Here is a 14,557-nt window from a genome sequence, read left to right on the forward strand (position 1 = left end):
ATGGAAAATTTCCATAAACAAGCTTGAGTTACGACAGAGTGGAAGAGGATAATTTCTTCCATTTCTAAAATTCCATGACTCTGATAATTAGGAGGTAGATGTTGTCACCATCCTTGACAGGAGAGAGAAGGTTTCAAGGATAGTTGACGTGTATATTGTTTCTAATCAGTATTGAAAATGCTTTAACACTAAACTCTCACCATCTAAAATGGATTTCTTGACTTCACTACATTTATTTTTCCTGATCAGAGTTAGTTGATGTCTGTAAGAAACAAATATTTCTCATCTACATTGGTGCACCTCTATATCCTCCTTCTCATTTACAGAACACCACATTTGTGAAGTTAGATTTCATAAGTACAGAGAATAAAATGGATGAATTGGTAGTTGGGTTTCTTTTCCAGACCTAGACAAGAAGTAATTGATAGAAATAATAGCCTGCTCATTCAGAGTCAGCAAATCCCTAAAGGACTGAGAACCCATGAAAACAAACCTCCTTCATCCCGTATCAAAAACAATGACGAGAGGAACAAAATGCCGAACTGGCCAGAATGAATAGCATTCAAATAATCAATCATAAATGCTGAAAAAATTACCAGGATTTAAGCTTGCTTGTGCTGCAGGGATGAGAACAATTCTTTCAAAAGAAGGCACTCTGAGAATCTTTTGTCTTTTACATATTTTTTAATCTCTTTGTTTCCGCGATGCAGTCTGAATTTCCTAAGGGATTTGTGATTTGTTTCCCTGTGGTTGACTGTTCTAATATCACCTGCAGACCTCCCAGTGACAATGGACTCCTCTATCCTTATGACACTGTCATTTGCAGTCAAAACAATTTTAGCATGATAAAGATGTGTTACAATAACTCCTGATTATAATACATCTTTATTGAGTTAAAATGCTTTGATTTCTAATGACAGAGCAGTGATAGCTCTGAGGTGATTATGGTGAAGGGATTTAACAGTTGGAAGCCCTGAGTACCACCTGTCATCACATGATGGACTTCATTGGAGGGAACAGATATTAGACAGGAGGCCAAGATGGCCCAGACTATAATGAGAACCCCACTGACAGACACTTGGGTTGTCTGGAGTGAATATATATCCTTACCAAGTTACTAGCTTTTAGCCTGGGGCTAAAAAGCAGAAACCAATGCTCCTTCTCACTCTCCCCACCCCAACACGCACCTTTATGTTTGGGAGAAAAGATGATTGACTTCACAGCATAAATATAAATTGCTATAGAACACTGACTAGGGGGATCAGACACAGGCTCAGTTCTTAGTTGACTCTGTACTGGATCTGCAGGGCTAGATCAGGTCGGTACACAGCCTTGGAGGGAGGGCCTGAAAAGACACCTTCAAAATAACATCCATGAAGATAATCTGAAACAATGAATTAACTTTGACATCTAAAGTAACAGATGGGTTTATGTTTCTCAAACAAACATGTCACAGTAGCAAAGAATATAAAAATCCATCATTTTGATATATAGCCAGCTTCCCCTTAAATTTAGAAATCAGAAAATCATTTTCATGTTGTGTACTGTTTACTGTTTTTACCCAGGTGATAAGATTGCTTAGAGGATATTGATTCTCTGCTCTCCACCATACCCCCACCCTCCCACTCATGTGTATCCTGCATCTAGTGTGTGCTTTTTTGCCCACAGCAGCCCCTATGACCACGAGGGTTTTAATCATCACTGATGGATATCTGTCCTCTATTGAAAGCACCAACCTGTCTCTCTTGTTTAATCTTGCCCTGCTCTCTCTGAGCAGAAATGGTATCAAGGATGTTCAGGAAGATGCCCTAGATGGCCTTACGATGTTGCGGACTTTGTTGCTGGAGCACAACCAAATATCCAGCTCTTCGCTCACTGATCACACCTTCAGCAAGCTTCACAGCCTGCAGGTGCTGGTGCTGAGCAATAATGCTCTCCGCACCCTACGAGGGTCTTGGTTCCGAAACACAAGGGGCCTGACCCGGCTCCAGCTGGATGGGAATCAGATCACTAATCTCACAGACAGTTCTTTTGGAGGCACGAATCTCCACAGTCTCAGGCATCTGGATTTATCCAACAATTTTATTTCCTACATTGGGAAAGATGCCTTCCGGCCCCTGCCTCAACTACAGGAAGTGGACCTTTCGCGAAATAGGTTAGCCCACATGCCGGATGTTTTTACTCCACTGAAGCAGTTAATCCATCTGAGCTTAGATAAGAACCAGTGGAGCTGCACTTGTGATCTCCATCCCCTTGCTCGGTTTTTAAGAAACTACATTAAGTCTTCTGCTCACACGCTCAGGAATGCCAAGGACCTAAATTGTCAGCCATCTACCGCAGCTGTGGCAGCTGCACAGAGTGTGCTGAGGCTGTCTGAGACCAACTGTGTTTCCAAAGCTCCCAACTTCACTCTGGTTCTAAAGGACAGAAGTCCCCTCCTCCCGGGACAAGATGTGGCCCTGCTGACTGTCCTTGGCTTTGCAGGTATGCCGGGGAGAAGTGTGCCCTCCTCTTTTCTCTTCACTTGTCCATATTTTTGCAGCATGCTAAGTGATGCTTATCTCAGACACTTTGGGAAATTTGCCAAGGCCATGGAAAGGAGAGGTTGCCAGTAGATGGGGGAGGATATTAGCTGATTTAGCACAAGTTGCAAGAATTTCCTGTTTCAAGGAAGCTGTCTAAAATAGAGGAAAGGGCCCTGGAGCAGAATTCAAGAGCTCCAGTCCTGGTATAACTAGCGCTGTGATCTTGAACAGGTTAACTTGCTATTTAGACTTTAATTTCCTTGTGTGTAATACAAGAATAACATTTACATTTCATCAATCATCCTTTCACCAAAAAGTACTGGTGCATTTATTATGACACTAGGTGATAGATATTTAAAAACTGATGGGACATAGACTCTTTCTGCAAGGCACTTACATTTGTGTGCTTCTCCATGGCACATAGTAGGAGTCAGCGGACTTTCACAGAGGCACAAAAGGATGCTACTATGGCAATCACATATATCTCAGTCTGCAGTGTTTATATGGCACAGTAGTTAAATAAATGAGTTGTGTAGTTGGATTACCTAGGTTTGAATTCTGGCTCTGCTATTGGCTGTGTGACTTTGAACACATTATGTAACTTCTCTGTGCCTTGGTTTTCCTCCTGTTGGGGGGATTTGAATTCTTCTAAAATTTCTATTTGTCCAACTCTATGTAAACTTAGGCCATACTTCCCCAGACCAACTAAGGGGAGGAGAATATGCAATTCTTTATATATTTTTTGTAATTTAAAATTTATTAAACTATGCGTCAGCTATCATTGCATCTCACTGGATGAATAACATAAAATGGCACTTAGTGTCATTAGTTGAAGACCAAAGATGCATGAGATTTCTTAAGTTATCTAGCTCAATCTGTGTGTTGTCCCCTATGCTCTCAGTGCATGGTGAAATCCTCTGCACCTGTGGGTAACCATGGTGATGAGGGGGCAGGGAGAGAAAGAGAGAGAGACCAGAGACAAACAAATGGCATCCAAGACTGACGTATTTTAAATATGTGCTATAAGTCATTATTCTATAACAGTTATCTAGTGAATTGATTGATTGTATTTTTACTTCCTGACAATTACACTTTTAATCAGGATAGATGGAGACCAGCATCAGGTATAGACAATGGAACTACCATCAGCAGTAATCAAATTCACTCGGAAGGAAATTCAAATGTTAGGAAGATAAATTCTTTTAAAAACCATGTAACTATGTCAGTAATTGTATGTACTAAGAAGTAATTTGCCATAAAAGACATAAGTGATAGGGCAGCAGACAGGTTTCCCTTAAATGTGCTTCTTAGAACACTAGCACTGGTGGATAATTAATAGATATTCCAATAAAAACACACAGATGCACATATAGGCAATAGATGGTGGGGTTCAAATAGGTTTAAAAGGTACTAAGTTAAGCAAAGAGAAACAGGTGTACTCACTGCAGTACTTCTCGTAACCTTTCATTTTCTAATGAGCACTATACATTTCTAAGAGGAAGGTGTGAAATGGAGCATTTCTTGAACTTATTTGGCCATGATCCCTTTTTTTCATAGAGGATTTCATTGAATTTGTGTTCTAGAGGACATCACTTTGGAAATATTATAATAGAGCAATTTTTAATATCTTCTAGTTACCTTTTACACCTGTTTTCAGAAACATATATTCAGAAATATATTTAGCTACATTAACGGTTCTTTTTTTGTATTGAGACGAATACAAATTCTAGGAGATTCCAAAGGTTTTGTCAAAGTGAGAGGGAGCTTAATATACGTGAATAAATTCTGATAAATTATAAATATGATTACATATATGTTAGGTTTTGGTGTGTGAAATTATCATGCTAATATATCTTTCATCAAATAATTTTTAAATTATAGTGCTTTGAGAAGAGATTCTTCTTTAAAAAGACTCTGATTTTTAATGTTAATTTGCTCCATTAAGATTCCACTCTTTCTGAAGTACACATGGGGTGAGTTATCTATACTTTTAGATTGTGGGAAAAACACTTAGAACTATAGTTTTGCCTATGAGTCCATTTTCTTCTTCAGCTATATCTAAGTCATAAAAATTCAAAGGAATATAAATAGCTATATTCAGTAAATTTAAAACTAATAAACGGTTATTTGGCATCAAACACTAATATCTTGACACGTATGCTATGAACTGGTAGATAAAAAGTTTTTATGAAGCTGTAACGTGTTTCTAATGTTTCAATAAGAACTTATCATTAATTTTCCCTTTTTCTCTTGCCAACTCAGAAAGATTGTTAGAATACTTTTTAAAAATAGAAACAATGCCCATGGCAAAGAAAATTCAAACAGCTTCTTAATAGCACGTTCCGCCTGCCTACAAGCTTCATTTGCTGCTTTTGCTTTCTACACTAATGGAAAGTGACCATACCTGACTGGTAATGGGATACAGATATATACCTAGCATCAACAGCAGGGGAGTGAGTGAGTCCCTGCCATTCAGACACAATTAGAGGAGAAACTGTATCCTATAATCAGATTATCTTTACTCTCATTTCAGTGGCTGATTCTTGTCTTCAAGAACACTTAGCCCTTTTGTTCCTTCATTATTTGGCCTACTAACTGCACCAGTCATATAAAATATCATCCTAATGATTTATTTTTGGATTTTTTTTCCTGATAGGTGAGTCTTTCAGGAACCAATAGAGCAATGCAAAACCTAAACAATGGTAGCTCAGTAATCATAATCATAATCATAAATTGCAATGAACGCTCATTGAAATCTACTATATCAAAGCACTGTGTTAAACATGTCACATATATTATTCAATCCCTGGATAGTATCAGTTATCCTTACTTGTGAAAGGAGAAAAAATAAGTGTTGGAGAAATTAGAAAATACCAAGAAAAGTGTCAGAACATAGCTTTGAAACTTGAGTTTTCTTACCCATATAAGTTAAGGAGTGGTGCCAGTTTTTAAATTTTTAGTATGTTCTTTAACATGTTAAAACCAAAATCATTGCTTGGGATAATTCAAACTCTAGAATCTGTCAATGAAAGGATTATTATTTACATAATTTTGCTACAACTTTTAAAAATGTACCTTAGATTGCTTCAATATGTTAATAGCACTTTCCAAGAGTGTATTGTTGGCAAATGAATTAAAATAGATTTAAGAGCTTAAGATATGGTAAACTATACAATGGTTTGAGGGTTTTACCAGAAACTGCTATTCTCTGTGTTCTTCATGTTTAACACACACACAAAAAAGAAACAATCATGACCTGATACCTTCTCTTTTTATTTAAGTTTTAAAAATATGTTTTCATTAATATAGTCTCCAGGGGATAAAACTAGGCATAGCGTAGCCAGTCAAACAATCTGGAATGTTGTCTTCATTTCCAGAAAAGGGCACCGTCCTCAGGCAGATGTGGGTTTAGGACACAGATCTCTTTACTCAATCTGTACTGACACCATGTCTTCCTAATCACATCTTGAGGATTTATAAGATTAGAGTGCCAATGATTTCATTATCAGAATTCATAAACAGAATCCCTTCTGTTGATTTAAGAATATGTAATAATTATTTCTGCTTCCTTTGTCTCAGAGTTGTGGACACTGGGGATAGAATGTTGAACAGGACTAAAAGGATGTGTTGCCTCACAGTGCTTAATTGTAGCAGAGGAGGACAGTCTGTGAACAAGCAAATGAATGAATAAACACAATAATACACTTCATAAGTGTGAAGAAACAAGGGAAATCACTGTGATAGATAATGAGGGTATGATTCAGGGACATTGGTTTGAACGTTTAGGTAGTTGAGGATGCCATTTGTCAAGATAGGAAAAAGTGAAATAGAAACAGATTAGAGTCGGCATCTGGGTTCGAGAAATACTGGATCTTGCAATTTTATTCAGAGGAAAAACTACATAGAACATGAAATGACAGTACCAGGCAGTCGTAGATGAGATGTCATTGATTCTATTATGAGAGTTCGTAAAAGGAGGTGCCATAGACAGAAAAAATGTTACTGCAGGGACTGTTTTATCTTAAATGAATTTCAGTTCATGAAACAGCCCTTTTTCCTACCAAAGAGATTCCAGATGGTGTTGTTTCTTATAATCTTTAATATGTATAAAGATCCAAATTGGAAAGCAGAATTATGTCAATGGTAGCCTCTGTCTGAGTTGATATTTTCCAAATGGTGAAGGACTTCCTACCCATTCTGATATCTTTCAAGCCATTAACCTTTATATTTGTGGTTTTCACATTTGATGATTTATATGTTTCTTCCCAAGATGTTATCTTTTAATGGTCTCTCTATTTGTCACAGGAGCTGTTGGTCTCACTTGCCTAGGTTTAGTTGTATTTAACTGGAAACTCCAACAAGGCAAAGCAAATGAACATACATCAGAAAACCTTTGTTGCAGAACCTTCAACGAACCCCCGTGTGCTCACGGGGCAAGAAATTACCACACTAAGGGATACTGTAACTGCCACTTAACCCAGGAAAACGAGATAAAGATCATGTCCATTGTGGGGTCCAGAAAGGAAATGCCACTTTTACAGGAAAATAGTCATCAAGCAACATCGGCCTCTGAGTCCACAACCTTTGATGGATCATTTAGAAACCTGAAAAAGAAAGACCATGGGGTAGGCAGCACTTTATTTTGCCAGGATGGTAGATTGCTGCATTCAAGGTGTTCACAGTCTCCTGGAAATATGACAGCTTTTAATGAAGCAGGCTTACTTAAAACATATAATTCAAGGAAAGTTCAAAAGCTAAGGAATCTTGAGTCTGAAGAAGTCCTGCCTCAAACTCTGCCACACCATATAATAAGAACAGAAGGTGAGTTTGTCTTGTTTTAGAAAATCCCACTCCGTTTAATGCTTTTTGAAGGAGGGAGCCTCCCTCCTTTAATTTCCTCAATAGGAAATGCTATAAAAATCACTGTAGCACTAGTCTATTCCTTTTCTAAAAATATTGTGTGTGTGTGTGTGTGTGTGTGCGCGCGTGCGTGCGCGCATGTGTGTGTGTGTGTGTGTTTAGGCTGAGATGGAGATGAAGTGTTCTTACTTTTAGGAGCTGAGATTGCATCTCCTGACTGCTAAAAGTAAATTTTGAGGCCCAACACCTAACAATGTTAAAAAAAGAAAAAAGTAGCCTTTTAAATAGCAAGAGTGCTGTTAAGATCTATGGGATGGCTAATATCAGCTTTTATTCCAACATCCTTCGTGCTCTAATGCCAATTCTGCAGTAAGCAACCTTCCCAGAGCATGACATGTTAGAAGAATGGGCCCTCTAATGCTAGTGATTCATTTCAGGAATGATGTCAAGAAACATACTTTGCTTGCTGAGCTGTCAGGGATGATAACTTCCCAGTCCAGGCAAAGTCAGGACTTAATTCATCGTCCCATGCTGGGAGCCAAGTGAATCTGGCCGTGACATCTACCCACTGTACATGGGCGATGTCAATATTTAGGTGGAGGCAATGAATTAAACGTCTTCCTTTTTCTTTCTGAATAGTAAGGCTATGCATTCAGGCTCAGCAGTGAAAATGTTGACAGCTGCTCTGTAAAGAGGTTCCTGTCATTTATTTGAATTGGTTTACAACAAGCAGAGCTTTCTCTAAGAATATGAATGACAGAGGTGCTGTATCAAGAAATTCTTACCACAGGGGTCTGGCCCTAAGGATGCATTCTGGGGTGACTGGACAAGAATAAAGCCATATGTTATTTCAAATATGTTATAAGGTAGGATGTGAGTTTATTCCATTGCCTTCCCACACTCCAGTTCTTAACAGCGTCTGGGGGTTGATGATTTCACACAAGACAGGGATGGCTGAGGAAAGAAACATACGCCATAGAAACTGGGTCAGATTGACTTTATTTTACAAAAAAAATAAGCACTTACCCTTTCACTAGAATCATACCTTAGGCAGATGTTTCATTTCATCTTTTAACTTTGTCCAATGCCTGAACTTCTCTGTGAGAAACTCTTATAACTAAAGGGGTATGGTCTCTTAACCATTTAAAACCCAGTATGTTGTTTTCACACTGAGAACACTGGTTTGTCAGATTAGCATGAATATTTGTAAGAAATACCTGAAATGCTGCTCCATGCCAGGCATTGTACCAGAACTAGAGAGGGTAGGTATATGAGGAGAAAACAGCCAAGGTCACATCTGCTCCAGAACAGAAATTAGTAAAGAAAAAATTGCCACTCTGATTATGCCTTCTGACTTAGAAAAAGAATAATGGACTTTCCAGGGTAGAGGGGACTTTAGATCTAGACTAATAGTTCTTAATGTTTACCTCTGAGTCACAGAACTCTCTGAGACTCTGACAAAGGCTACAGATTCTTTCCCCAGCATAATTTGTATACTTACATAAAGCTCCCATCTAGTCCAACCTTCTAATACACAGAGAGCAAGTAGCTTCTCCAAGGTCACCTAGAATGTTGACGGCAGATCTTAGATTGGAATTAGATGCTAGTCTGGGACTTAGTTCACCTCTTGGGGAAAAGTGGAGATGGAGTGTCCCCACCCTTAGGAGTTGAGAGTACATCTCCTGTCTACTAAAAGTTAATTTTGAGGCCTAACACCTAACAATGTTAAAAACGAAAAAGAAAAAAAGCCTTTTAAATAGCAATAGTGCTGTTAAGATATTTTGCAGTTAAGATGTTTTGCAGTTAAGATGTTTTGCAGTTAAGATTTCCTTTTTTATCATGGAATAAAAAACTTCTTCCTCTGGATGAAAAAATTTCATGAAACAATAGAAAGTATCTAATAAATAATTTTAAAATTTAGATGCATTGTAGTTAATAGGGTCGTTTAATGTCAGATAGACTTGGGGAAGTCATTCCCCAAGCATGGGGACTAGGGGAAAGCATTCAATTTCTTTAAAGTTCATTCCTTCATCTGTAAAAGTTATAAGACAGTAGGATATGTCTAATGGATCACGTCTCTTGTGAATATTAAAAGAGATGATGAATGTACAATATGAGCACAATGCCTAGCTCTTAGCATGTGCTCTATTAATGGTATTACTATTATTTTTGTCATTAATATTATTTAATGTGTAAAAGGAGATTATAGGCAGACATTAAGGAGAAGCCAGTACAAGTTTCCTTCTTCTATATGTGCCTATAGGGCTGTAGAGATGTCTATCTCGGAACAGTAAAAGGAAGCTTCCTTTTTGAACAGTTCATCATGTACTGTTTTCTTTCAGTGAATGAAAGATTGTAACATTAAGAGGAATTTGTAGGCAGACATTTAAAAGAAACTAGTAGAATAAGTTATAAGATTAATAAGATTAAATATTATATTAATCTGTACCATTTTAAAAGTCCCAGGCAAAGACCGCTGCCACACAAATCGGGCTATATTTCAAAATAACTATTTATTTAACAAATATTTAATGAACACTTTATTAAGTTATGGGAAATAAAACAGATATGATCTCTGCTTTCATTGAGTCAACAGTATTGCAAGTATTTCCCTTTCGTTGTTCAGGTTATTATCTGAAACCTGAATCTTACTCAATATTGCACCCATATTTTGCCCAATATTTAAGTTGCAAATGGGAAATAAATTCAGGAAAAAATTACTATAGCCACTTAAAAAGGATTTAGATATTATTCACATTTAAAGCTAACCTAACCAACAACTAAAGATATATGACCATAAATAACATTTATATTTCCAACTCCACAACTTTTAAGTCAGCATCACAACTGACTGCAGTGTGACCATAAAGAGTGTCATTCAAAACATATGGAACTGACAAATGTCCTTTGAAGGTTTGGTTAAAAATTAGGAAATATTCAAGAATTGCAATTATCAGAGAAGTCAGTTTTATACTTCTCACAAGCTTTCTAAGTATCTGTTTGGTTGGGGTAATAAAACTCTGCTAAGTGCTAAATTCTTGCATTTATTGTTCCACAGATATCAGCAGTGACACATTTAGAAGAAGATATGCAATACCCGCTTCAGCCTTGGCAGGAGAAAGTCTTGAGAAGCATTTAACAAATGAATCATGGCAGCCTCCAATAGAAAAAGAAGACAATGGCTTACAACCTCATAGGCAGAGACATTTTATTGCAAGCTCATCATCCAAGCCTTGGGAGCCTGAGGAACACTATGTACAAAAGATCGTACGAAAACATAGATCAAAATATTATGATCCTTGTGGACTGTTAAAACAGAGCAGACCTAGACATTTTCAGCCAAACAATTCTCTTATCTGTAAATATGTGCCCTGTGATCAATTTGAAGATTACATGAAAGAAAAGCCAAATCGTAGACAACACTCAAAGCCTGAGAAAGAGCAAATCCAAATTAACAGCGCAATAGAAAAATTTCTTATGAGTGAGGACAACATAGATTTATCAGGATTATCAACAAAAATCAAGAAAGCATATTCCCCAAAGAGGGTTAGTGTCCATGATCCTGATTTAGTAGAAATAAATAGGTCAATAATGTCACCCAAAACATCAACCCCTTGGAAACAACAGAAAAATCAAAGTAACCAGCTGACTAAGTTGGGTGTCAAAAACTGTAGCAACCCTGGGGAGAGAAACAAAGGAGAAAAATGGTTTCCTAATTCACGGGTTCTGAGAAGGAAGAGAACCCTTCAGTCTGACCTCAAAGGGAAGATTAAAGGACGAAACTTAAAGATAAAATTAAATTTACATCCTTTTAGAAAAGTCAGAGTCCATCCAGAAAAATCCTTGTCAGGTCTCCCAAAGCAATGCAAGCAAGTATTGTTGCCTCCTAAGAAATTATCCAAAACTTCTGAGACAAAAGCCAAAATAAATACTGTGTCTTCTGCAGATTTTCTTCAACAGTCAGAGAGTAGCAACTATGTTAGACTCACTTCAAAGCGGCTGCCTCTGAAACATGCCTCAAAGCAGACCCCATATTACCAACGAAACACTAAACGTGCCCCGCTGCTCAGTGCTAACAACTTGTCTGTAGTCAACCAGAGCTCTATAGAAAGCAACTGTTATTCAGCTGGCCACATTCCTGATGGAAACACATCAAAATTGCCTCAGCCTACACCCACTGATGCTGAGCACAGGCACTCACATTCTCAATTCTCAACTGAACAAATGGAAGGTGCAACTCAGCTTGAATCAAAAGTGCTTAGTTATTTACCAACTACTTGGGAAAATACAGGAAGTGATGTTTTACCATTCCAGCATTCCACGGGGGCTACTGACCAACGGACAACGGAGTCCACTGAGCACATGGGGCAGAATGTATCAAAGACCAGCGAGCTAAATCAGTTTTCTTTGTCCCCGAGGAATCAAACACAACTTTTAGATGCTCACAAGACTGACAGCTACAACAAGGAATACACTTTAGATCAAAATGAAGCCTTACAACACAGAGAGGAAAATTCAACTCATACACAACTTGGAGATAAAGAAAAAACATTAATGACAAAACCCCAAATACCACATCAAATTGTGGAAAATTGTATTACGGATAAGGAAGAAAATGATGTAGGAAAAAAACTTTCAAAAACAGAAACTTGTGATTCCTCTCTCATTCCTCAAACACGATCCAAGAACAACCTATCATTTATGAAGACAAATTCAATTCCATACCAAAATAGAATAGAACTTCCCAAGGATATCAGTACTTCTCCTGTTAGTAGTCAAGCCATTTGGCACCTAACCAATAGTAGCGAAAAAGGAATTGACAGCACAAATGCATTGCCCAGAAATGACGGCACTGAAGCACTAGAGATAAAAATAGTAGGGAAAGAAGAGAAAAATATGCTTGATGAAAGCAAGACAGATTCTAGTATGTTAATTCAGATCACACAAATGACCTTAAAAGGCACCACAAAAGAAAGGCAGCAAACTTGGGAAAATGGAACAAGTGTAAAACATGTATTATATGATGCAAGCTCTGCCGAGGAGACCATTACAGCTAAAGATTTAAGTATCACAAGTTCCCATGAAACCCAAAATAGAATACTTTGCAGTGAAGTAGATCCTGAAATTAACAGTAATATGCATAATTTTAGAGAATTTCAAAATATTCAACCAGATAAAGATAGTGCATACAAAGAAGGCGCAATGACAGTGGAGACACATGAAGCACTTTCCTTCTTACCAGGGTTAAAAGACAGTTTTGAGGCAGAAAATGAAGTGTTTTTAGTTCCTAGCAGAATAAATGAAGCTGAAAACTCTGCTCCAAAACCTGCACTGTATCCACCATCTGCTGAATATGCTACTACATCACCTTTAGAAGCAGAATAAAGTGAAGAAAATAACTCAAATAGTAATTATTTTCTACTTTAGCTTTCTTCAAGAGGACACACAAACACCCCTTAGCCTTTGCATGCATTACAAATGCATCATTTTGGAGGATAACGATGTCCTCAGTAGCTCTTTGTTATCAATAAAATAAAACCACAGAGTTGAATATATGACAAAAATCAAAGATGGAGTCATATGATACGTCTGACACAATTAACTGAGTATGCTTCTCTAAGGAATGAAAAACCAAGTAAGAAAAGTTTGGCCAAGTCTTGCAAAAGCAAGCAAACATTGAAAAAGCAAAAAAACAAAAGCCTCAAAAAAAGGAAAGACTACATAAGAAGAGTATTTGAGCAGATTTACATTTGATGTTTATTTTATGTAAATTATTATACACATCTCAATTAGTGGTATTACAATATTGCTTTCTACATGGATAATTATATATTCATATTTGTGTTTGATCTGTTTTCCTAATTATAGTATGAAAATAAAAATTCAGCTTTGTTAACTGTAGTCTAACTGATATGCATATTGGCATATTTCATACATTTGCAATTGTCCTGTTGACAATTATCTTAGATTTAAGTAGAAGTCTTTAAAACCTGTTATTTCTCTAAGAGAAAAAAGTTAAGGATTTCCAGGGATAGTTGGCTGTTTTCATAAAAATCTGCAAAATCCAATAAATCCACTAGGTGGAGAGCTCAGCTTCAATCATTTTAGAAGAACAGGGCTTGAAGATCAACACAATGGATCCTGAACAAAAGGAATTTTAATGAGCTTTATTGCCAATTGTTATTAATTTAAGATTTTGAAAACTAAATAACCTATTAGTACATAGCTTTCAAGGTTTGATCTCTTGGGTTTCGCATGCCGCTATTGTTTGGAGTGAGAACTCCTCCTTGTACACTGGAATTAAATGTGAATATAAATATTACATTTAAAAATAGTAGCAGAACAAACATGTCTCATTCAAAGCCATGCTTATTTGAAAAATATATATAGGGATTCAAATAATTTAATTATTGAGACCACTGTAAAAAATATTTAAAGCATACCTTCACGGTTTAGAATATTATCATATTTTACATTTTTTAGTAGGGGAACAAAAAGGTTAAAAGGGAAACAAACTTCCTTTTCTCGTATCTGTATACCTGTCTAGGTCTATACATCTTTATATCTACATTTGGTATAATAATAATAATAAATAAGCTTTGTAAACCTTAAAAGATTATTAGAACAATATAAATATAGCCCACATACCTCACCTCTTTTGTTTCCCTTTCTATTCAGAATTGCTAGGAAATGACTTAAGTTTCTTATTTTGAAAGTTCCTAAACTTCTTACCTCTCTTTGTCTTTTCTCACCAATATTCAAGACTTTATTGCTTTTAATCCTAATTCCTCCGGTATTTCTGTTCATTATCTCTGCTTGAGCTTCACTCCTATGCCACCTATCTGCCTTGCTTGATCCCACTTTATTTTTAAAGCACCTTTAAGGTGAGTGAGAGAAGTATCTATGCCAACTTCTTGCATGATAAGTTTATTCCACCCTAATTGACGGCTTCTTCATCTTTGTAGACCAGGTCACTTTTTTTTTCTTGGTAGCTATCTTTCCTTTTCCTTTTTCTTTTTTTCCTACTTTAAAGCACTGTCACCTTACTGCAGCACCTTTAGCTTTGTTCTCTCTCCTCTCGCTGCCAACAATATCCCTGATATCTAGAGGCCTAATGAGTACTCTTGGTCACTAGCTGACTCTCAGGAGGCAGCAGTGCTAGTTCTCCTGGT

At 37.0% G+C, this 14,557-nt stretch overlaps 1 protein-coding gene across 2 annotated transcripts in view; it reads left to right on the forward strand.

Moving 5' to 3' along the window:
- The window catches only part of LRRC53 (leucine rich repeat containing 53), a 43,309-nt gene extending 30,023 nt beyond the window's left edge, over positions 1 to 13,286 (forward strand). For both annotated transcript variants that reach the window (XM_007978290.3, XM_073007208.1), the window contains 3 exons: positions 1,669 to 2,484; positions 6,831 to 7,346; positions 10,444 to 13,286. In XM_007978290.3, coding sequence (XP_007976481.3) covers positions 1,669 to 2,484; positions 6,831 to 7,346; positions 10,444 to 12,770 — 3,659 coding nt within the window. In that variant the 3' untranslated portion in view covers positions 12,771 to 13,286. The remainder of the gene's footprint in view (positions 1 to 1,668; positions 2,485 to 6,830; positions 7,347 to 10,443) is intronic.
- The last annotated feature ends 1,271 nt before the right edge of the window (positions 13,287 to 14,557 follow it).

The sequence above is a fragment of the Chlorocebus sabaeus genome, chromosome 20 (assembly GCF_047675955.1).
Source record: "Chlorocebus sabaeus isolate Y175 chromosome 20, mChlSab1.0.hap1, whole genome shotgun sequence".
In the NCBI taxonomy this organism is placed as follows: Eukaryota; Metazoa; Chordata; class Mammalia; order Primates; family Cercopithecidae; genus Chlorocebus; species Chlorocebus sabaeus.